At 36.3% G+C, this 25,019-nt stretch overlaps 1 protein-coding gene across 10 annotated transcripts in view; it reads right to left on the minus strand.

Moving 5' to 3' along the window:
* The window catches only part of ARHGAP12 (Rho GTPase activating protein 12), a 112,263-nt gene that overhangs the window by 1,815 nt on the left and 85,429 nt on the right, over nucleotides 1-25,019 (minus strand). For all 10 annotated transcript variants that reach the window (XM_036842323.1, XM_036842321.1, XM_036842322.1 and 7 more), the window contains 10 exons: nucleotides 21,583-21,644; nucleotides 17,431-17,512; nucleotides 11,574-11,675; nucleotides 9,132-9,230; nucleotides 6,251-6,353; nucleotides 4,608-4,724; nucleotides 2,713-2,811; nucleotides 1,314-1,391; nucleotides 1,080-1,214; nucleotides 748-850 (listed from right to left, as the gene is read on the minus strand). In XM_036842323.1, the coding sequence (XP_036698218.1) occupies nucleotides 748-850; nucleotides 1,080-1,214; nucleotides 1,314-1,391; nucleotides 2,713-2,811; nucleotides 4,608-4,724; nucleotides 6,251-6,353; nucleotides 9,132-9,230; nucleotides 11,574-11,675; nucleotides 17,431-17,512; nucleotides 21,583-21,644 (980 nt within the window). The remainder of the gene's footprint in view (nucleotides 1-747; nucleotides 851-1,079; nucleotides 1,215-1,313; nucleotides 1,392-2,712; nucleotides 2,812-4,607; nucleotides 4,725-6,250; nucleotides 6,354-9,131; nucleotides 9,231-11,573; nucleotides 11,676-17,430; nucleotides 17,513-21,582; nucleotides 21,645-25,019) is intronic.

Below are 25,019 nucleotides of genomic sequence, written 5' to 3' on the forward strand. Positions count from 1 at the left end.
AGAAATAATGCTCATTTTCCTAAGGTATGTATAAACTATTTAACCAAACAGAATTCAGTCTGAATAGCATGTAAAGCTTTCTTTTGCATAAACACAGCTGAAAGGTATACGTATTCTCACAAACTTTAAATGTGTGATATTTCAGCTTAGTTTTAAAAATAAGACATAGACTTGAATACCTATTACAATTCAGGGAACAATGATTCCTCCGCTAGGGTGACAGGGGGGAAAATATCATTAGGGCACAGAGATTAAACTTTGAATTTTACTCATTTTATGCTATTTTTTAAAAAAATCTCTCATACTGTGATCACTTATTTTAGTAATCTCGTGTTCTTTCTATCAGAAGTTTCAGAGTGACTATGTAGTAACTTAGACCTAATTACCTTGACTTCAAGGTAACTGAATATTCCTCACTTAACCAATCTCATCTTCATCATAATTAACTTTTAGCAACAATTTCTGAACACTTACTACTTGCTAGGCATTATATAAATGCTTCACATATGAAATCTACTGCAATGTATTCTTTATACCAAACCATTTTACCTACGAGGAACTGGGGCTCAGAGAAGTCACCTTTCTCATGTTACAAAGACAGCGGACAGCACAGCCGGGCTCTGAACCCAGGTCTGCGTGGCCCCGGCCCCGGCCCCGGGGGGCCTGCACCACATCTCATACCTGTGCACTCCTCCGACCTTCTTTTTCCCCCTAATTACTCCTTCTCTTTTGTGGTGAGACTCTTACCTTTTGAGATGTCTAAACAGAGTCTGCATTGTGTCCTGATTTGGCTTTGGCAACTGTTTGATTAGATCCTTCACAGCAGAGACACGCTGTCTTGGTTCTTGTTCTGAAAAAAGACAATGACTGGAGATTTTGCATGAAACTGAAAGCGGTGACATTAGTTTGGAACCTGGTATTTGGTAATACACAGTGACACCTGGTGGTTACATTTAAAATTTCTGGAGTAAAACAATCCTTTGAAAAAACTTGTTTAAAATATCAAACAGTGTTGTAGCAGCTACAGAGGGTTTTCAACATCTAGGGAAAAAACTGAGTGGCATTAATTACATACTTACTAATTGCATTAACAAAATCATTAAAATGATTAAATGTAAAGAGAGGTTCCGGTAATTCTCGAAAAAACATTTTCAGTGCTCCAGTGATGACATGAATATCTTCCCATTTACTATCCTTCAAGTCCAATTTCTCATCTGGAAAACAGTAGGAACGGGAAAGTTTCTGAAATTATTTTAAACCAATTCTAACAGTCATGAGTTATTTACTCTGTATGTAACAATACATGATCTTACCATGATTGACTGTAAACCTCAGCTTCTGGATCACTGCGAGGTTGCCACTAACTCTATAAATCCCATCAACGTCCAACCCTAAGAGACAAATAACAATAATTTTATGTTTAAAGTTCTTGTTGTCTTCTTCTGAAGATGCTTTCATGTTTTAGAATTCTTATTTATTAACATTAGCCTAAAATAAAATTACTCTTTTCCTCTAAATGGCTTTTTATAGATGCTTGGCAGAGAGAGAGGGGTGGAGATTCACTCTGAATTGTCTGGTAAACAGCAACAAATCTACTTTATCATGTAGACTGTGGATCACCATCTCAAGGAAATCATCTCAAACTTGAAATACTAGCAATTTAAGATAAACTTCGGCAAACACCTGAAGATAATTCAAGAAGTAAAGGAAGCCAGTAGATAAAATCAGCCCACCCGTTTCTTTGCACGTCATTTGAGAGTGTAAATGTACATATTAAGGTGCTCTCTGAATCAAAGTGCTTCTCATATTAAGTGCTTGTAATAAATAAACTTAATACAAGCCAGCAACTAAAATAATGGTTCTATAACAACTGATAATTTGATAGTTATTAATTTCTTTTATATGTGAAATAGAATCATTTGAAATTCACACAATGAAGCCCAAAAATTCATATATTCAGTAAATGATAATGATGCACACACTTAACATTATCTAATGTGCTACTCATTTAACTTCTAGTAAAGCCAAGTAGCATGGCATCTCTATTGTCAGGCTGAGAGTCAGAGATCTGTGACTAGCAGAAATTACATTTTATGCAAATATTTTAATTACATGAGATATTTCTGATGATATACTGATATAAGTTAATGGGACTGCAGTCAAGATACTGTTATTTTAAAAGCTAGTATAAATATTATAAACATGTTAAAATTAACCAAAACAGAAATTAGTTTAAGTCTTCAGAAGTACAGGAAATGACATAAAGAGGATTTGTCCATTTGCACACTTTAGAGTTGATTTAGCAGTTTGGGAATGTCATCTCATTTTTATTATAAACAGAAGAAACTTCCGCTTAGTAAGCAAACACTCTCTCCTCCTGTCTCTTACACTGCTGGATCATTTCTTAATAAACACAGTTTCACAATCACCACGTCCATTTTAAGCCAATGCCAACTTCCAATGGCTTCAAGGAATACCATATGCTGAATCAACCCTAAGTACTGAACATGCAATAGATGACTGCAAAGGTCTTAATTTGAAACAATACCAAAAAAATAAGTTTTTTTGCAAAAAAGATGCTTTTCTTGACAACTTATGACTATAAAGAACTTTTGGTTGCAACACTCAAAATCATAAAAATCCTAGGGATTTTGCTGGCAAAACAATGGGTTGTGTGCTTAACTTTAAAAAAAAAAAAATTCATTTTCTTACCATATTGTTCAACATGTTCAATGCACAACTTCACAAATTTTGGCACTGTGCCATTCTCTCTCTGACACAGATTAGCAAGATTGGCTCCAAATACCTGATCTGAAAGAGATTTCAAGAAATGAGTCACCTTGCTAAACTTTAGTTCACAAAATGGCTAAATGATGCACAGTGCAACAGAAGATACCCCTGCATGCAGACACTTTCACCACAACGCACGCCTGGCTGACCTGCACTCGCCTAGCTCTTCTGACTCCAAGCTCCGAGAACACCCTCCTTCATTCCTGCCGGGCTCCCTTCTTACCTTCTCCTCCTGTGCAGAGATCAACCTTCCCCCAGACGGAGCTCCTTCTCACCACTCCTGGTCTCAGCTAAAATGTCACCTCCTTTTAGGAACCCTCTGACCATCCTAAGGCAGCCCAGTTCCCGTCACTCTCTGTTTTATCACTGTGTCAGATTCTTCACGTAAGTCACCATTACTCCGAATTACCTTGTCTGTCTCTCATCTTTATAGAAGTTTCATGCGGGCAGGGACCCTCTAATTCTTGAATGCCAACAGGTATTCCCAGCACTGAGGTTCAAGTCCACCACTTAGCAAATACTCAAATATTTTTTAAACTATTAAAACATGCCCATCAGATTGGGATGGATATATATACACTAATATGTATAAAATGGATAACTAATAAGAATCTGCTGTATAAAAAAATAAATTAAATTAAATCTAAAAAAAAAACAACACATGCCCATCGTGTGCCAACATCTGATTTCACAAAATGTATCAAAGTCCGCTCTAGTAATCTTTCAACCCAACAGTTTTGAAATTCCACATGAGTGCTAAATATTCAGGAAAACAAATAAAATACAGTATTTGAAGTGGATGAACACCACCAGAAAGCGGCAACCGTTTATATTTCTCATTGAAAAGGTCTGACGAACAATGAGCCGCAGTTTCTATTCATTTATTTGTCAGGCTTTTTTTTGAGGTTCTAAAGCTCAATGTGCTAAATTCACGTGCATTATCTGGGGGTACCTGTCTACCCTTAACTCTTTAAGGTCGCTAATTTGAATCACTTAATTAGCTGGACTCTTCCTAGAAGTTTTAAATAGCTTTTTAATGAAACTCATTTGTGTATTTTAATCTAGATGCTTTGCATAACAGATGTTTCTGCAATGGTCTTTGTTAGAAACTTCATAATCAAAGACAGCTCTAACATATATGGTATAAATTATGTTACCTTTTCCTATATTTTTATTATGAACAAATGTCTCTGTTTTGAGTCATGTGTTAGAAAATTTTATCTTTGGAATTAAACATGCTTGTAAAAACTAAAGGTATATACAAGTATATGTGATTTTAAAGAATACTTTCCTATTAAGAAAAAATTCTGTTAGTACATTATGGTTCTTATACATGAAAATAAAACGTAAAAATTAGTTAGAAAAAAGCACTTTATCCTAATTTTAAAATTACCTTAAATGAGAACTGAAGGCAAACAATCAAGAATAAAATTGTACATTATTTTTTCTTTCTTTCTACAGCTAGTGATTATTTATTTGAAATTTCTTCTGATCTGTGCATCTCAAAACTAAAAATCTGTCATTCTGAAAATCTGCCACGCCATCCCATCACATCCATGTAGCTCCTCTGGTACAGGGTTTCTAAAAAGCTAATTTGGTATTTATGTCTGTTCGATGCTTTAGTTAAAATAAACTCTTCATGTGCATTAAAAAATCAATTTTAATTACTCAAATGTATTTTAATCACTGAACCTGATAACTTTATGAATAAAGAATGAGACATTTTTGCCGTTTGGAAAATTTTCAGCTTTTAATGTAAAATATCTTATTTCCGATTTGGGCCAAAGTTCATTATTATAAACATCACTTCTACCTACCTTTAATATAACCTTTTTCACGAACAGCTTGCAAAGTAGGGCGTCGTGTAAGAAACTTCTTTAAGTTTTTCTTGGTTTTTTTCTGTTCTGAAGAATCTATGCTAGATACTTTCGTGGCTTAAGACAGATAGATATTAAGCATTTTATAAAATACTTTTTTGATGAAAATTTTTCCACCTAGTACTCAAAACGTATTAATCTCATATATAAAAAAATCACCGTATATAAATTGTTTTTCTAACTTTAATATGGTTTAAGAGTAACACATGAAGAATCAAAAACTAACACAATTTCAAAGTGACAAACCAAATGAAACATTTCATTTTTATCACTAAACACTGAACGCAAACTGTGCCTTCTTTAGTATATGTGCCAAGACATTTTAAGTCATTCTAATTTATATTCATGATTTCACAAATGATATAGTCTTGGACTCTCCATCAGGTTTAGACGGTAAAATGACCAGCAAAAAATAAAGTAGCCAACCCATAAAACATAAACAAAATCCCTACCCTTCCCCATCCTCACTGAACTAGGAGTCAGGGGATATATATGTATACATATCCATCACAATTATTTGTACTTCAAGCTAAGACTCATCATAATTATCTCTACTCCGAGCTAAGGATGGGACCACCTGGATTTCCACATTGCCTGCAGTCCTGATTTCTCTTTGGGTTACAATAATAAAAATCCAGAAAGTAAATTTCTTGAAAATAACCATATTTGAAGGAAGTTGAGAGCACAAACAATATATTAGTAAAGAATTAAAACAATAAAAGTTTCGTGGTTTACACTATTATACAGTGACTGTCAGTAATAGGCCTAAACTTCTTAAGAATGTGGGAGAAAAAAAGGAGAACTGATTTTCTAATCATTCAGTTAATGTGAAGACCAAAAATTTCTCAGTTAAATGTGGATTTGTTAAAATAGATTTAAGCAGGTTCAAGTCACGGGTAATGGCCTATTTAAAGCACATAATTCACAAGAGGCCTGTGTTAGAAAATGCAATCCTTGGGAATTCCCTGGCGGTCCCGTGGTTAGGACTCCGTGTTTCCACTGCAGGGGGCACGGGTTCCATCTAAGATCCCGCATGCAGCATGGAGTGGCCAAAAAAAAAAAAAAGGAAAGAAAATGAAATCCTTACAACTGCTGGTGTTTCTCTGGTCCTGTACACATAATATGTGGTCTGGAGATTAAATGCACAGACATATCCCAGTCTAGGGGCGGCTGCCTGGCATCCAGTAGGGAACTATGGTACATATCCCGTGACTTCTGACTTCTTAATGTCTAAGGGTCTATCTAGAATCTTAAACAGTAATTATATATTTTCCAATCAATAAAGTTCAGCTTCCTAGAGACCTCAACATAAGCGCATTCTGTTGTGCGCATTTTTTTCTCTTGAAAGGGTATCATAATCTCTTAAAATTAATATGATGCCATCGGGGTGCATACGATTAGGCTGAAAAATGAGGATGAGTTAATGAGGAGAGAGAACACTGAACCAGTGAGGCTGCAACTCCTGAATCTCAGAAGTCTTGTGACACTGGAGAGTCCACTCAGCTTTTATATATTTACTCTAAACCTTTGCTAAGAGAATAAGCTCACTCAAACCACTAGCAACACAGGGAAAGAAAACTTACAACGCAATTTCTTCAGATCCTTATGGTCCTTTTCTTTATCGTGCTTTTCTATTCCTGGTGAATCTGGTATATCCTCCTCAATCGCTTCATCGGGTTCTACTGTCTGTTGGTTAGAGATTTTCCAAACACATATTACTTTTGCTATTACTTTAGATGTAATTCTCAGAATGATCAGTAATCAACTCTTCCAAATGATTTTAGGGAACCAATTAGTATACAGGATATATGATTTAGATATTTGATAAATCTTTAAAAATACTCTTCTCCCCACCCCCATTGATGGCATTAACTCTGAATTTCGATAAAGAAAAAATTACTGATAATTCACAAGGATAATGCGCTTGTACTGATGGTGATGCTATCTTGCCTCATTTTGATCAGGTGACAAGTAATAACAGTTAAAAGGTTGGGCTATAATCTGTGGTGATAGAACAGGACGATGCTACATTGTTGATAATAGGACAGATAAAGCTAACTAGCAATGGTACCTTAACTGCTTCACACCAACAATCTTTTAAAATTGCACTTTGTGTCAATTGTTAATTGACATTACTCATTACTCACAGACCTACGGATATCAGGAATTGAAAGAAATCCTAGAACTCATTTACAGCCTAACTACGGTCACTTTTACAAGTTAAAAAGCGGACTGAATTCTCAAAGCTAAAAACACTGCTCTGCCTTTTACTCTGAGGTCCTTTCTCCACCCAGAGTTTATTTTTGTGCACAGTGTAAGGAAAGGCTCCAATTCTTCTCGGACATCCAGCTGACCCAGCACATGCTCTACCTGGCACAGAGTGTCCAAAGGTACGCGAGTCTGTCTCCAGGCTCTTTATTCTGTTCCACAGGTCTGTATATCTATCCCATTATGGATACACAGCTTTATAAGGTCCTGACATATGCTACAGCAAGTCTTCTTCAAAGGAGTCTTGCATATTCTTAGCCCTTTGCATTTCTATATGAATTTTAGAATAAGTTTGTCAAGTTCCACCAGAAAACCTACTGGGATTTTGAATGAGATTCCAAAATCTCAAACCTACAAATTTATAAGTCACTTGGAAGAATATTATATCTTTACATAATTGAATCTTTTAATCCATGAACATGATATACGTCTCATTTAAGTTTTTGTCAATGTCTCTTAATAAAGTTTTGTAATCGTGCCCATCTCTTTGCCCTCAGTATCTTTTGCCACTTTGTAAACAGTATACATGTAAAATTTTTAGAGTCAATTATATGTTCCTCTCTTTTCAGTTGGCTTATTCCCTGAACCCTTAGGCCTTAATTTAAAAAGCCACTTTCTCTGCAAGGCCTCCCTTGATCCCTACACTAGATTAGCCCCTACTTAATCAGAGTTTTTATATGTTCATTATATTAACTGTTCAGTTGTCTGTCCTCCATAATCTTGTCTTTGACTGCAAGCTCCATGCATAAAGGTGCAGCATCCGGTTGCACGCTGCTATACCCCAGTGCGTAAGGCACTCACACGTGTGTGAGATGGACGCAGGCACTCTTGCTTTCAAGGGGTAGCGAGCACATCGCAGTGACTAGACCTGCAAGCCCGTCCTGGGTAGAGTAGAAGGTACATTTGAGAAGACAGACTGGGCTCAGGTTGTTGAATTCTAATAGGAGTCACGTAAGGTTTCTGTGCAGGGGAGGATTATAAAAGTGACGTTAGGAAGTTTCATACAGTAGTGGCATTAACAATGCATTGGTGGGGGATGAGATGAAATAAGGAAAACTGTTTAGGAGGTTACTCTTAATATCAACATTTAAAGGCCTGTCCATGGTTTCAGGAATAAATGGAAAGAAAGGGACCAGGTTCAGAAATATCACACAATATTGCAAATTGCAAAGGAAGAATTCACATCTAGATGGGTAAATAATTTGCTAGAAGAGGTAAAAGTTGGAGGCGGAAGAGTTAAAGAATAGTCAGATTCCAAATCTGGGTGATTTGAACTGGGTGAATCATAAAATTTTGGAGCTTAAAAGGATACTTGCAGACAATCCAGTGCAATCTCTCTATTTTTTTTAAGTAGAAAAACTGAGACCCACAGAAGGAGAACACCTTGGTACAATCACAAACCTTATGAATAATGAAGCATCACCTATAAAGTCTCTGAAAGACATCTCCATCTCTACTAAAGCCAGTGATTCCCCAACTTTTTTTGTCTCCATTTAGTTTAAAACCTGTATCACATACTCCCGTTAAGTATTCACTTTCATTTCACTTCTGTCACTGATACATGATCCTTAATCAGGAACCATGTCCCCATATGGTGAGGGGGTAAGAGTACAGTCTAAGAAAGTACAGCTTCTAGTTGTTTATTACTGCTCTTACAAACACAGCTTCAGAATATAAATGCGAGGTTCTTTTTGGTTGTAATACACATGAGAAGAAGTTTTCCAGGAACATGAGGGTACTCTGAGTAGAAAGGTCACTAGGAAAGAAAACGTACGAATGACAAGACGACAGCTTCATGCATCTCACCATTTTGCTCAGGACCTGTTTCCACCAAATAGGATGATTTCCAAAGCATTCGCTCCATGAATAAATACTACGTACTAGGCACAGTTAGACTGTCCCTACCTCCTGAGCTATTTTTTTTTTGAACCAATGCCTCATGTGAAAGTTATGTGAAATCTACTGGTGGCAAAATCCTATAAATGACAATGTTAAGTCACTCATCAGCCCCTGGGAATTGCTAAACTAATCACTGTCTTTCCTACCTCTGTCAAAATATGTATTTTTTAAAAGTATTTTTTCAAATATAAATTGGAAACTAGATATATAATAACCAGTTAGAAAGCCAAAAAAAAAAAGAAAAAGAAAAACAGCTCTAAAGTCAAAAAAAAAAACTTACCTGAGTCAAACACATACCTGATTACTGACAGTGCTACTGAGAACTTTAAACCACTCATTAATAACAGCATCGTTATCAGACTGAATCAGCAGTTCTGTTCCTTGACGGGTTTTCAGCTTTAGAGATAAGAAGGAAAAAAAAAAAAAAGTATGGTTAGTGCTTTCAATGAAGTAAATAAATACATTTAATTCAAAGTCTACAAAACCACCAGAAGATTGGATGCCATATGTTATATTAATAGTGGAAAGGTTACAGTACTCCACAGTGATGGAATTATCTTTTATTTTAGTATAAAAGAATACCAGCCGGATTATTTTACAAAACATGACGTTTTTCTCACAGTAAATTCTCAATGAAAATCTAATAATTTAGGATCCCAAACTCCGTCACACAAACAACATAAAACTTGCTGGAATCTAGAATACTTTATCATTAAAAAATAAGTTGAAGTATCTACGCTGTGCATTTTAAATGAGAATTGAAACATAATTTGTTAAGAAATAAAATCTATAAAATTTTAACATAAATTTGAGAATTTCTCTCTCTGGCTAAAAAAATATATGTAGAAAGAGAATATATAAGAGACTTTCAATATTGACTATACAATAGGAAATTATAATGACTTGGTACAAAGAGAGGGCACAGACAATAAATGTCACAACCCTTTTGGACAGAAACATCACTAAATTGTCAAATCAAGAACTAACTAAAGTAAGGACACTATATATGATTCTATATGAACGCAATAACCCATTTATGTATGATCTCCTGGGCTCAAAGTTTCTCACACCTGACTGAGGAAGAATTTTGAGGTATTTATAGAAATCATTCCTTCTATTTTCTGTTTGGTAAGTGTCTGATTTTCTTTTTTCCTAGAGGAACATATGGCAATGTTTCCCAAACAACATTCTGAGATATATTCCTCAAACAGCTCCTGAAGTAATGTTTTAAAAGGCATTCCTCAAAAAAAATCAAGAACTCATTATGTGATGTTAATTTGGGAAATGATGGATTGAAAAGAGCTAAACAAGATTCTATCCTTCGAGACTTCTCAGAGTTTTGCTATTCCAGGGCGCACTGTGACCTCGTAACAGAGGAATAAAATATACACTATTTCCCAAATTTAATTGACCGTGGGACCTTCTTCATTCTGGAATGAAACAAGGCTATCTCAGGTAACAGTGACTTCCTTTCCTGCATTTCTTCTACACAGTGGGCCAAGGTACTCTGTTAGAGGTTCTCACTTTATAAAAATAAGGAAAAACATGCAGTCTCTTTGCTCGAAAAGAAAATTTTTTAATAACCTAGCGGGGGAATAATTTACAGATGACGAAAGCTCCAGGTGCATGAGAACAAGTGCTATGTTAAAGCTCCAGGTGCATGAGAACAAGTGCTATGTTAAAGCTCCAGGTGCATGAGAACAAGTGCTATGTTAAAAGCATAAAGCAGCAGCATCTGTGCTGTGGTAACGTTTCTTGTGGGTCTTGGAAGAGAGGGAACATTGGACAAGGAGAGACCAGCAGCCGTTGGTATTAAAGGCAGGTTCATCAGGAGTGAAAACCCGGGTTCCACTCGGGAAGTATCAACTCTTCTAATCTGCCTGGACGACAGGCAGGAAAGACCTGAGGCAGGAGGGATTCTCTGCACAGACGGGCCGAGCGCCCTCTGCTCTCCGCCCACGCAGCCCTGTGCAGTGTTGCCGCCCCTCCACCAGCGGGGGGCGCCGTGAATCCTCGGCAGCCCCGCGACCTGCTTTAGGCCACGGAACACACTGCTGTTTCACTCTCACATCCGGGCCCCAAGAAGCCTCGCGGCTCCCACTCTGGCCCGCCTGGAACCCTGACATGTGAAGAAGCCTGGGGTCACCGCCTTGAGGAGGAGAGATGGTGAGAAGGAGCCCAGCCAACAGCTGGCACCAACCCTGGAGGTGGGAACTAGACTGTCAGCCCCAGTCAAGCCACTGGATGACTGAAGCCGGGTGACGGTCCCGGTGAGATCAGAAGAACCATTCAGCTCCGCACAGGCCACACCAAACAAACAAAACGGTTCTTTCCTCAGGCTACTAAGTTTTGGGATGGTCTGTTAGGCAGCAATAAGTAACTGATACAGGATCATGTATTACCGCAGCCGGCTTTTAATGACAAATAGGAAGGTTTTAATTTGCTTTTTAATATTAGAGTTGGTAGGCAAAGGGAACCACACCCTTTTATTGTTGCTGGGGAAAGGCACGACTTGTGGAACAAAGGCTTGTAATACATCATCTGAGATCCAATGACTTATGCAAATGAAGCCAGATCTTTACACCAGCTTTTTTCCTTAAATTATGATACAAAGTAACTTAATGACTAACTTTGCCTTAACTAGTCACACTGAAAGACCATTTCCCGAAATAACTCAAAACAGAACATGAAATTACTATGGTCAAGAATGTGGATTATACTTAGAGAATAATTTATTACCTCAAATACATTCTTTTTGCTGGATTTATCCTTTGAAGCCATCTCAATCGTCGCCCCCTTAAGGTCCACTGTGAACTCTGGTTTGGACTGATTACTCCCAAACTTCATTTTAGAAAAAAGGAAAAACCTTTATGTTATATTCATGTACATGTGTGTATCCAAAAAGAATAAGGCCAATTTTATATTAACAATAAATCAAAAAGGTGGTCACCTCAAATTCCTCTTCTCTTTTTGTATTATAAAATAACAATTCCTACTTTAAATTGAAATTGAAAAATGTAAGACATGATTATATATGGTTCATAGAAAAGGAAACAAAATGGCTCAACCTCCATCATTATAAGAAAAATACAAAATAAAGCCATAGTAAAATCTTTTTTCACCCATTAGTGCAAAAACAACAAAAAAAGTTCGATGAAAAACTGCATTGGTGAGGCTACAGAGTAATAGGCCCTCATGTGCAAGTAGGATATAGATTGGAACTCCTAGAGAAGAAAAATTGCTCATACTATATTTACAAATTTATAAACACACGTATCCTTTGGCTTAGCAATTCTATTTTTTGGAATTTATTCTAACCTATCTATGACTAGGTAAAATGATGTATTCAAAAGGCAATATTCTTATATATGTATAAATAATATCTGGCAGAAAACGAAGTTCTTTTCCACCTAATAAATATTCTCTAAACCTGATTTTGTGCTTTCAAGGGTTATTTTCTTATCAACTATTTATGTTGTCGACAACTAACAATAACTTGTAAAAACAAAATCCTAAGCCCCATGTTCTTCTATTCAGCCTTTGCTAGAAATAAAAACTAGAGCCACGTGCTCTAAAGCCTCAGCAATTTAATGAGGAACCGTGAACAGAAGAGGAAAACAGCTGACATGGGTGGTTTGAGAAGAAGCCGCACTTAGCTATTATATTTTGTTAACCAGATAAGGAAAAGATTAGAAAATATCAGAACATTTATGTTAAATATAGACCTACTCTGTATCTTGCCATCATAACTTAAATTTCTGTTTAGTCTGTTAACTGAGAATAGAAAATAGCATTCCTATGTTAGTGTAGGGTTTGGGGGTTTTAAAATCTTTAAGGGCTGATGAATTGTAATCTTTAAGGTCATAAAGATTTGTTACAGGAAATTTCATTTGCTAAAATATTTTCAAATTATGTTTGTCATTGGAAATGGATCTTACCCCCCCCCCATCTTGTGGTAACTTACCGCTATTCATAACATTAATGACTACTTCGTAGTTTCACATTTAATAAATGGTTTGATTTCATCTGTTCCCGCTTACTTCATCTTTTCAGTGTGGACTTAAATAATATACTTGTTATAACGAAACAAAACTTAGGATATTATATGGAATTTATTAGTGGAATCAAAACAAAATTTAGGGTATTTCATGGAATTTTATTAGTGGTATCATAATAAAATTCACAACAAAAATTTCAACAATTCTACAAAGCCTTTGCCTTCCTTAGTACCTTCTGTCATTCAAAAGACATGTAATTAATCATAAAGCTATGATGGGTACAGATAACTTTCTGAGCAAATTTGATATCTCTCAAACGTCACAAAACTTAAATGGACACATTTAACAAAATGATAGAAATCAACTTAATTTAACTTGTCATCATGACATGCTCTGTAGATAGTTAGCTATAAGGTAAGCTATAAGTAGCCAACCAAATAAGTTATAGCAACCAAATATAAATGTCAATACAATCACATGACATGGAATGCTATAAAAATGCTTCAATGTGGTTGGCAAAATTTGGGGTTTGTTATCCATTATTTCTCAAAATCTAGTCCTGCTTTTCTCTACTGTAATCATCGCTCCAATGCATTCATGGCAAAGAAAACAGAACTACCGTGGCAAAGGACATGCAACAAGAACACATACAGTGACAGCGGACACAGGAGCAGATTTTACATATGCGACAGCAGGCCGGCGGCTGACAGAGTTTGTCCAGGAAGAAAGCAGCGAGAGCAGGAGCTCAGAGACTGAGCCCTGCCGGCAGAATGACTTGATGGGAAAAGGGAAGAAAATGACGATGTCATTACAGTGCACAATGGCAAAGTGACGTACAAGAGAAAACCATAACGGAACCAGCGAGGACAAAAATAGGACTCTGTAAGCAGGTAACACAGGCCAAGCTGCATCTCCAAAATATTTTTCAAAGGCCCTAGAATTTATCTCAGAGTATTTTCTGACTTCTGAATTTATTCTATAAATTCATGTTTTATTTTTAAGATGAATGCTTCATACAACTTACTTTAAGCTAACTTGTTCTCCCGTATACTCACAATGGAAGCCTTGGGGGAATGGAGAGGAGTCTCTGAGCCCCTCCCGTGCTCTGCGGGCCTCGTCCTCTGGTCCCTGTCTGCGTCCTCTCTCGGGAGAGGCCCTGCCACCCAGCTTGCCCTCCCCTTCCTCTAGGACAGTGCATCTCAACCAGAGGCGATTCTGCCACTTGGGGACGTCTGGCAATGTCTGGAGACGCTTTCAGTTGGAGGTGGGGTGCTGCCGTTACCTGCTGAACTCCCCAATGCATAAGACAGTCCCCACAACAAAGTATTATCTGGTCCAAAGAAGCCACTACTTTTAGAAATTTGAAAGCATCGTGTAAATGAATTTGAACAACTACCAATATCTGTGGAGTGACTTTTGAAATACTCAAGGAATATGAGTATTTAAATCTGCAAGGAACACAGTGTATGTCATGTCGTCTTGTGACTGTGCACGTGCTGGTCCCCCTGTTACAGTGTAAGCTCTGAAGACGGGGGTCACGTTACTTACTTCTGAACCCCCAAGCCTAACACCAGGCCCAGAACAGAGCAGACTTTTCTGTCTGCTGAACAAATGAGGTGAAGGAAGTAAGAAAAGGGCAAGTATAATTTAAGTTACTGATATAACAACCCGGGAGATAACTAATATTTTCCGGAAAACAAGTGACGTCTACCTATCCCAAGGAGAAGGAAAGGCTCGCTGGATTCTGGATGATACAGCATTGGTGTAAAATTATCTTAGAGTGGAGCTGCGTGTGGCATATGCACATTTCATTTACTCAGTTTTTACTACCCATGAAACCAAAAATAAACACAAAGCATGAATGGTTTTCTAAACACAGAGCTTCAAACAGTACGGATGATTTTGCCCAGCATCCCATCGATGAGTATATGCCCTGGAGTCGACTGTAAGATTTGAACTGGCTATTTCTTCCAGTGGATCTCGGTATAGGTTTTTGTACCAGGTGTGAAACTAATCTGTAAAGAACCATACTTCTCCAGCATGGCCCCGGAACAAACCATCTGAACCCAACTGAAGGAAAAGCGATCTCTTCTAACATCAAAGGAAAAAACTGGCTCTGCGAGAGACTGACTTCTCACAGCATCTTCCTGAGAGACACTCAAGGGAAATTTTCACTGTAGGTGATTTTTGTCTTTTGGGCTTATGTGTTAGCCTCAGGTTAGGTGTGATTTCACTGTATAAACAGGATAACATTTTACCTACGAAAGATCTAGCTGGTGACCAAGCAGGGAAACAAAGCTAGGATTCTTTCAAACCCTTTTTGAACAATCCTAATTACAGAGTTAATTAAGAAGCATCTTGCATATTTCATCAATTTTTAATATTCATGAGTGTTGTATATGCCAAAATATATTATACATACTTACACACTTTTTATTTGAATAATCTTACTAGCTTTTACTTAGGCCACTTAAATTAGTTTTCGTTCCCTTAATATGTGTTACATATGGGAAGAAAAAGCAAGGCAGTTTGAGATTTTTTAATTAGCCATAAAATAAAAATTAAGAATTGACTGTATAAACAAGCATTTTATCATATCTGTTTAGTTTTTAAGACTATAGAACACTGTGTGACTGTATTTTATTTAATTATACCAACCTGAAATGATTACCATAATGTACTGTATTATTAACAACATATTAATAAAATTTCATTTAAAGGCAAAAATTCAAAGAGTAAATCTCTAAAGTTAAAACTCCATTAAGAATTCTCCAATTTCAAAATTCGCTAGCTCAGTGAATTTTAAGCTACGCTTCTGCTATTACCACATGGTAATGCAATAACACAACTTTAGCTGATAAACAGAAATACCCCACACCCTCTGTCGGCATTAGTTTTAATTATGAGTTCTGAGTTATGTAAGGTCTTCAAGAGACCTTCATAAAATGCAACCAGCCTGTACTAATGGTTCTGTGCCAGGGTATTCACTTAACATCTTCAAATTTTTTTTTTAAATTTCATTTTCTTTAAATCACATACATTATCTGCCTACCTCAATGATGCCTCACTTACCAAAATGATCTATGTACTTGCTTTATCTGTATATACCACAACCTTCAATATTTAGGGGTCAGTAATTATCAAACAAATGACCATCATCCAGCTTTCTTCAGGAACTTTTTTTATTATTTTAATCTCTAATTGCTTCTCCATTCCTTTTCTTTCATTCACTTCACTCAGTTTCAAATAAAAGTTGAGCCACGAGTAGGAAGAAGAAATTTAACTGCATCTTCTTCTAGAAATGCATTAATATAAACAAAAAAGTACCATATGCTTCACCTCAGGGGAAAAAGGAGAAATAATTATCAATTTACTTTAAGACAAGTCAAACAAAAATTTCAGTCTTTTAATGTGGAAAGCATATCACAGGTCAGTTCCACTGTACTGGCTGACCAGAGAGCAAATCAAAGCATCAGTGAAGCAAAAGGGAAGAAACATTCCAGAAAGTTCACATTCGTGCTCAATCCAGCAGATTTTTGGGGTTGCCATATCAGAGTATTAGAGGACTAATATGCTCTGTGGCAGTCCTGGGTCAGAACAAAGTTACATGGTTGCACTGTAAATGTGGATGACTAAAATTTGCTTGAATTTTACAAATGGATTTCTTTTTTATCAAACGTAAAGTCAATAGGTCCTGTTAATTTTAAATCAACTCCGTAATTGTAAGAAATATTGGTTAAGGCAGGATACAAAGCAGACTAAAAACATTAGACTAATTTCATTTTAAAACCTTTTTGGAAATACCCAGAGCATGGACTCTGGAGCCAAAATGGTACCCAGATTTGTCACTTAGTAGCTGTAAGACCTTGAGCGAGGCACTGAACTGTTTTCTCATCTCCAACAGGGGAAGAGGGAATGATAAACAGCACTCTCCCAGAGTTAAGAGGATAATATATATATACCATCCTCTACACTTAGAACAGGACCTAATACATTTTCAGCATTCAAAAAATGTTAGCTATTATGATATGTCACAAATTATAATTTTTGGTATTTGTATTACAAATAACCAAGGAGTAACGATAGTAAACACTCAAATATACGAAAAGCTTCAAAGTCCCACAAGTAATGGTGACATTTCTTTTTCTTCTCAAAGCTGGCTGATATCATATATAGACATGGAAACCTGACTAGTATCCAAGGGTCAGATCACAATTCAAGGTGGGGCTTGTCACATGACTGCTTATTTTCTGACTAAATATCTGAAAGAGCCAAGTCACAAACACAGGAAAGCTTTGACATCCTGAAAACAAACCAAGAAATATATCTGTTCTCTAATGCCCAAGTAGTAAGGCCACCTTTCAGTTCGATGCATAAAATATAATTGGTTGGTTTTAATAATATGAGTCAGACTTTTCTAAGTAGCCCTTTTCTTTCTCTTGTGAGTCAAAATGCATCTTTAACTAAGAAAACCTCATTTACTCTTATTTGCAAGCTAGCAGTAGCTAGGAGGACTCTGGAATACTTCATGAAGTTCAGGTGCAACACCATCCACATAATTTAAATGTAGAAAGCCTCCAAAGAAAAGAAATACTTACCCAACTTGTGCTACTTCCTTGAGTTTTGGTAAACAGTAAAGATGAACCCTGCAACACGGCCCAAGAAGACAACCAGTTCTTTCTGTAATGATAAAGATAGCCAATTAAAGCTCCATATCCAGTTTTTCCCACCAAATTAAAAAACTTAAAACCTACGTAGCTGTTATCAACGTCGTCCACAATTTACAGTCATACTGACATTCTAATTGTTTTTATTGGGGATATAATTCTAATGGAAATTACATTCATTTAATGGCCCCAAAACAAATGAAGTCAATGAGAGATGTAAGTTATCAGAATAACTACACACCTAACTATGTGCACTGGGGGTGATCCAGCACATCTGTGATCAAGGGCACTAATTTAGAGTCACACGGACTGAACACTGCATTTGGCAAGAATTCTTATTCACAGTTAAAAATTCGACAAGCATGCTCATCTTACCTCATTCTCTGTAGATACAGATTGTTTCATATCTCTTAGTTATCTTCCTTCCCCTAATAAGGCTACACCAGGTAAGCGGTAGATCGTATAAATTACATGCTGGTTGATAACTAAGGTTACTATTACTAAAATGAGGCTTTTAAAAAATCTTCCCTAAATTACAAAATCAACACACATACTCCATCAAAACTCTGAACGTAGAAATGTATACAGAAAAAGGCCCCATTTCTTCTCCTTCAACCCTCTCTCCAGAGGTAACCAGTGTTTACCTTATAAGGCAATATAACTGCTGGCAGGCTAAAATGAACGTCAAATGTATCTTCCACAGGAATTTATTAAGGCTCACCTTACAGCCAAACATATGGCCAGTTTTGTGAAAACTTTATAGGCACTCAAAAGGTTTATTCTCCATATTCAGAATGTAGAATTTAATATCTACCAATTAGACCTACTTGATTATTTTATGTCCACTTGAACTTGAAAAGCGAAATAAAGTTTACTCCTACTGAGTCTCTATTTTTCCTTTTATTTCCTGTTGTTTTGCTTATGGTCATTAACACTACTTACTCAGTGAATGGCTATTTCTAATGATGAGATCTTCACTGTGGATTGATCCACAGTGCTTTATCGTTTTAAAGATGCTCAGTGCCTTCCCCCTGAGTTGAACCTGTCTGCTATTAAGATCCCTATTCCTGCTTTACTTTTTATGCCTTTGATATGCCTTGTTATTTGTTTTAACTTTTCTGAATCATTTTTCAGATGTCTCTTTTGTATGTAATATTGAATTGGGTTTTGCTTTGTGTTTCAGTCTGAGCACCTTTTTCTTTCAACGGATGAATATAGTGCATTTACATTATTTATACTGATATGACACATATGTTTGGTACCTGTTCTGTCATCATTTTATTATATTTTCATTTTATTTTATTATTTTGTTTTGTGTGGATCTCAAGATATTTTGGAAGGATTTATTTTCATTGGTAAATTTATTTTATATTCAATCTTATATTTCTTTAGATAATATCTAACTTCTCTATGCTGAAAAATGCTAAAATATATTCCCACTTTAAAAATATATATGTATGTATTTCCACTTTAAATACTTTTTGAGTTTAATTTTCAAAATCAAAAAAACTGTAGAATGTATATCTCAGAACAAATATTGAATATTTGGATACTGAATGAATGACAGTATCCAAATATTGAGTTGCAGGTAGAATTAGTCATACCTTTTTCATGGAACCAATTTTTTCCTGAACAAACAACTGATGGATACACTGTGATTATTTAGACTTGACTACTTGGCAGGTAGACATTATCTCAAAAATAAATGAAGTGAGCCTTTCATTTCAAGGAAAATAAATGATAGTATATGTTCACAGTAACAAATTAAAGCTTTCAAACAGAAAGCAGAATTTTGGAAAACTTGGCACATCTGCCACTGTGAAGTTGACAATATTCCAAAACTTACTGACTTTGATGATGATATTACTGATTTATGATTCTTTGATATTATAAAATAAAATGTGCCAACATTTGAAAAATGGGCAAACTTAGTAAACCAGTATTTTCCAAATGACCTACAAGATGCTACAAAATTATGTATAGGTAAAGATTCATTCACAATGCAACACAGACCCATGGATTTTAATGTAACTGAGTACTGAAAATTCAAGGATAGTTTTTCAGAATCTTCATTGCAACTAACATTTTTGGCGTTTTGGTGTAGCAGAAAAATACGCACAATTATCTGAGAAGGCTATTAAAATATTCCTCCCTTTTCCAACTTTATCTATGTAAAGGAGCATTTTCTTTATATACTTCAACCAAAATAATATGTCGCAACAGACTGACTGCAAGCAGAGATGAGAACCCAGGTGTCTTCCATTAAGCCAAATAGTAAAGATTTCTGAAAACATAAAACAATGCCACGCTTCTCATGGAAGTTTTCTGCATTAGAAAATACAGGGGGTTTTCTTCATAAAAGATGTTATTCATGTTAACATGTAACAGGTTATTAGTTTTAAAAGAGTTAATAGAGATTCTTAAAATTTCTCAGTTTTAATTTCTTACAGTAAATAATTCTAGATAAACTATATAGACAAAAGTTCTTTGCACTAACCAATAATTTTTAAGAGTTTAAAGAGGTCCTCAGAGCAAAATGTTTGATAAACACTAAAATACAGGAAATTAAAACACCACTGTGCTCAGCTCTATATAAATAAATTTGAATATAATGAAATGGATGATATTCCTAGGAAAAGTATTCCAAAAAGTATTCCAAAATAAGTAGAAAATCTAAAAAACTAATTATCACAGGAAAAATGACAACAATGAAAACAGGGAAAGTGGCCAAAGACCTATCTGCACTACATACGCCCAAAAGAGAGAAAAGAAAAAAAGATCCAATTCACATGACTTCTACCAAGGAACAGCTTCAGGAACAGATAATTGCAGTATTTGTAAAACTATTTCAAAGCACTTAAAAGAAAATCTTCCAAGTACCAAAATCTGACAAAGAATGTTCAATTAAAGCAAATCTTAAAAACTCAACTACATGTAAATTTTAAACTTTCTTAAACAACAGACTGATCTCACTTTGGCTATAAAACCATAGCATTTCAGCAGTTTTTTAAAACTGGGGAAAATGCAACTTATCTTACAAAGAGTTAATTTCCTTAATTTATTAACCAAAAAAACCCAACAACCCAACAGAATAAGAGACAAAGGGTATAAACTGATAATTCAACAACAGCAACAAAAAAGAAATATAAATGGCTTGTGGTACTCTACCCCACTAAAAAGAAACACAAATAAAAATACCATTTTCTCTCAAATCTCTATTAGCAAAGATCAAAGAGTTTGACAACACACTGAATGGGCAAAGGCATGGAGAAATCCAAGGCTCCTGAGGTTGGAACTGACTGAGGGCCTTAGGGCACAATTTGGAATTGTATGAAAATGACCAACTGCATATGGCCTAGCAATTCCACTTTCATAAAATATGTTCTACAGGCATATCTACATACTTGCAAAATGAACTGTGCAAGACACGGAGGGTAATACTGTTTGTAATAGCAAAAAATGGAAACATCCTAAATGTCTACCAATAGACAGGTATATTTACATACTTTCAAATAAATAACAGTTAAATAAACTATGATGCAACCGTACAACATACAACTATGCAGCAGTTAAAAACTATGTGCCAGCTGTACATGCAATGAAATAGCACAATCTCCAAGATAAACTGTTAAAAGATTGTGTTAAAAAAAATTTAATCTATGCACATATAAATATATCTATTTTCTATCTCTGGAGGAAGACAGTACATCTCACTAGACATAACTGGTTACCTCTGGGGAGGGAAACTGATGGCTGGTGACTGACTTTTGACTACATGTTTTGTGTACGTTTGTATTTTGTCATGTGCATTTATTACTTATTGAAAAAAAATTTTAATAAAGCTAATGCCTGCTCAGAATCCTCTGCCTTATCACCTCTGAATTTAATCTTACCTTAAGAAATACGTCAAGGCAAAGAAAAATTTTCCTCTACTTCCTGACAATCTTATATACATGATATTAGAAAATACATTTGAAATTCTTTGAACCTGTTAATCACTTCTACTAGAATATAATTATATTCAGTTTTTATTTATATCAATCAGATGAAACATGTGAGAACATTAATGATCTGTGTACTTACCGAACCTTTTTCCCATTTTCAGAAATTTTTGTTACATTTAATAATCCATATTTCTCTTGACCCTATGATATGGAACAGAGGTATTACTGTTTATAGATCATTCATACAATGAGGTACAAATTCTTACATAGGACTGAATCAAAATGATCTGGTACTCTAAATATTAGCTTAAAAGAAAAGATCAGTCAGTGTATAATATGGTTAGTTCTAGACTACCTTAAGAATATAATTTCTTAATATGTCTGTAAAGTTTTTTTCAGTTATTTTTGTAATTAAACACTTGGTCTTCTCAAGTAATAGCAGCCATAAGGTGAAATCAAATTAAATTTCCATATGAATGCTACAAGTCAGCACTGGAAAAATGATTTATGACTTCCTGTTCAAAGCAAGTGATACGATGCTATAAATACCACAAAAAAGGAACTGTTTACTTTGCTGTCATTTTACAACAGTATAGTCTGAAAATTATTTAAGATACTAAGCTACTTTATCAGAATGTGAAAATAAGTAGGTAGAACAAATGCAGTGACTGTATTTAATAAATTACTTAAAAGTAAGTGGCACTATGCATAGAACTGGCCTTAATGTGGCATAAAGAATTCAATATGTACTTCATTAAACATATTATCAGATGGCAAATTGGGCTCTGGATGAACTAGATCTATTAGTCAGCTGATGTAAAAAACAGCAACACAGCTTTATCATCAAACCCTAGGAAGGCAAAAGTCACTGTGCTCAAGTTAAATGTTATCTTAAAATTCTTCCAGGTGGAAGTGAAGAAGCACTTTCTCATTGCTCTAGCCTTCTACAGTCAAATGAATTTAATCAAAATGAGTTTGTGCCTACAGCAATCATCCATTAGTGAGCACTGTATGAGAACGACAAAGCAGTCAATTTTACTTCAATTAAAACACACACACACAATACACACACATACAGGAAAAAATATTCTCCATTCAGAATTTATTTCTAACTATTTACCTCAGCTATTTTCTCAATGTACTTTAATTAGAAAAAAAATTCTTTCTTGTATGAGAGATAAACATAGCATTATTTTCTCACTAATGTCTAAAAAATAATGTTTGAAAGTTTCGCCTGGTCTGATAATAACTCACATCTATAGACAAAGCTGACAAACTATTATGCTATTCACTTTTGTTATACTGGGAACTTGGGAAATATCCATATTACTATAATTTTTTCACAAAGCTTAGGTTGGATCTCCTTAGATATGCAAGCCTGATACGTTTCATAAGAGCTCTCTGTTGCCTCTCAATAAAAACATCAATGACACAGTGATAAGTATGCACAGGATGTTACGTAAGAACTTTCCCAATTTACCATCAGAAGCAGAGAGGGAAAGAAAACCTTTCAACGATCTAGGAACTAAGTCACATTAATCTGGGAGGATGGGCGCTGGTGATGTGAGCACAAGCGCTGGAAGGGCGGAGGTGGGAATAAGCCTATTAAACAACACCAAAGCTGGAACTATGCAGGGTGAAACAGCCGAGACAGGAAGGAAATGCCAGCATCCAAACAGGAAGAAAAATGCAAGGGACAGCAGCAGTGACAGACGGCCAAAGCCTAAAGGGGAAGGAGACACTCTGGATCAGGGATTCTTACCTGGGTCGTGGATGGACCAACACTGCACATAATCGTGCATGTACACGCATCAATCAAGGGAAAGGCCCAGAGCTCTCATGAAGTTCTCACAGGGATCAAGACCCAAGCACTAATGCTCTAAGTAGTAAGCACTCTAACGTGAACATAAAATAAGAACACAATGTGCCACGTCCAAAATGTACCAATGCAATGACCATGACCATGACCACGCGGTGTGAGAAGTGCTCTGAGGAAGGCATCCCTAACTCCACCTGAGAGGGGAGTAGGGAGGAAGAGAAGCTTCCCGGAGACCCTGAGCCAGGAGTGAGGAACAGGAGTCGGCCACACAGAAACGACAGACGGGTAAAGGCACAGACGCTGGAAGAGCATCATCTCTACGAGGCTTAAGTTCCCTCAGCGTACGGGGTGCAGGGGAACAGCAGCAAGAGAGAGGGGGCAGTGGAAAGAGTGAGGCAGGAGCAGGTGACGCAGAGCCACCGGAACGCTATTCTGATAATTCCTATCAATGCAAGAGGTGCTGGCGGCCTGGCCCAGGGAGAGGCCGTGAGAGGGTGAAGAGAGGCCACACGTGAGAGCGAATCGGAAGACAGAACTGACAGGGACGAGACGGGACGGGAGGTAAGAGCCAAGATCAGGGAGACTCCCAGCCTGAGCAGCTGGGTAGCTGGGGGCCCTCAGCTGCGACAACAATCTTTAGAGAAGCTGCCCCCGACCCCTCCAGTAGGAGCTCCTCCGCCCTCCAATGACTGACGACGGCCCCCAGTTTGTTTCCTTCGTCGCACCTAATGCAAAGCACAATTACATATTATTTATTCACCACCTGCTGTCAGGCTTTGCGTTGGGACCACATCTGCTGTGCTCACCATGTATGACAGCGCCCAGCACAGCGGCTAGCATGGTGCCGGGGCTCAACACATGTTTGCTGAAGTAATTAACCAACAAAGCAGCCGTGCTATCACACTACCAAGAAATGTAAGAGAAGGTCAGTGATGGAGAAAATAAAGCTTTAACTCTTAAACACTGAAGTTCTGAATTGGACATAAAAGTGACAAGCAGGCAGATATAGGTTTGGCTATACAGGTGTAGATTTCAGGGGGAAATTTAGGCAGATTATTATTTCATACTGTTTGGTATACTTTTCTCTACTTAATATGATTCAAAGTCAACCAATGTTTTTGTGTAGCTTACTAAAATAATTTCATAAAAATACCTTGTTACGTCCTGGAAAAACTGCCCATACTCACACATGAATATTTCTTAGTCTAAATATGTCGATACTCCAAAGGAAACTTCGTGTTGAAAATAAGCAGGAATGTTTTAATATGAACTGGCAAAATATAGTTAAATTTTAACCAAAAATATTGTAGTAAGATTGTCCTATCCTAATTAAGGCAAGAAAACAATAAAATGTCAGTTCTATTGAGTAATCTGGGAAAACTTCCACAGGTTCATAATCACTTTGCAGGCTCCAGAATTTCTAATTGATTTTACATTCATTTAGTAAGATAAGCATTTCCCAATTTTGGCTAATAATTATTATATATCAAAGTCAATACCTCCCATTAAAATCTTTACCTTCAGTTAATCATGTTATAATCATGTAATAAAAAGATTCTTTCTATACAGAGTGAGTAACCTTGCCCTGTGATATAATGTTGAAAAAGAACCAGTGTGATAAAACTTCCAGAGCAGGTAAATCCATACAGACCTTCAAACTAGAGGTTGCCATGGGGAGGGGAGAGGAGGTGGGGAAAGGTGCAGTGACTCTTTAAGGGTAGGGGTCTCCCTCTGAGGTGATGAAAGTGTCCTGAAAC

Source organism: Balaenoptera musculus, chromosome 2, assembly GCF_009873245.2.
Source record: "Balaenoptera musculus isolate JJ_BM4_2016_0621 chromosome 2, mBalMus1.pri.v3, whole genome shotgun sequence".
Lineage (NCBI taxonomy): Eukaryota > Metazoa > Chordata > Mammalia > Artiodactyla > Balaenopteridae > Balaenoptera > Balaenoptera musculus.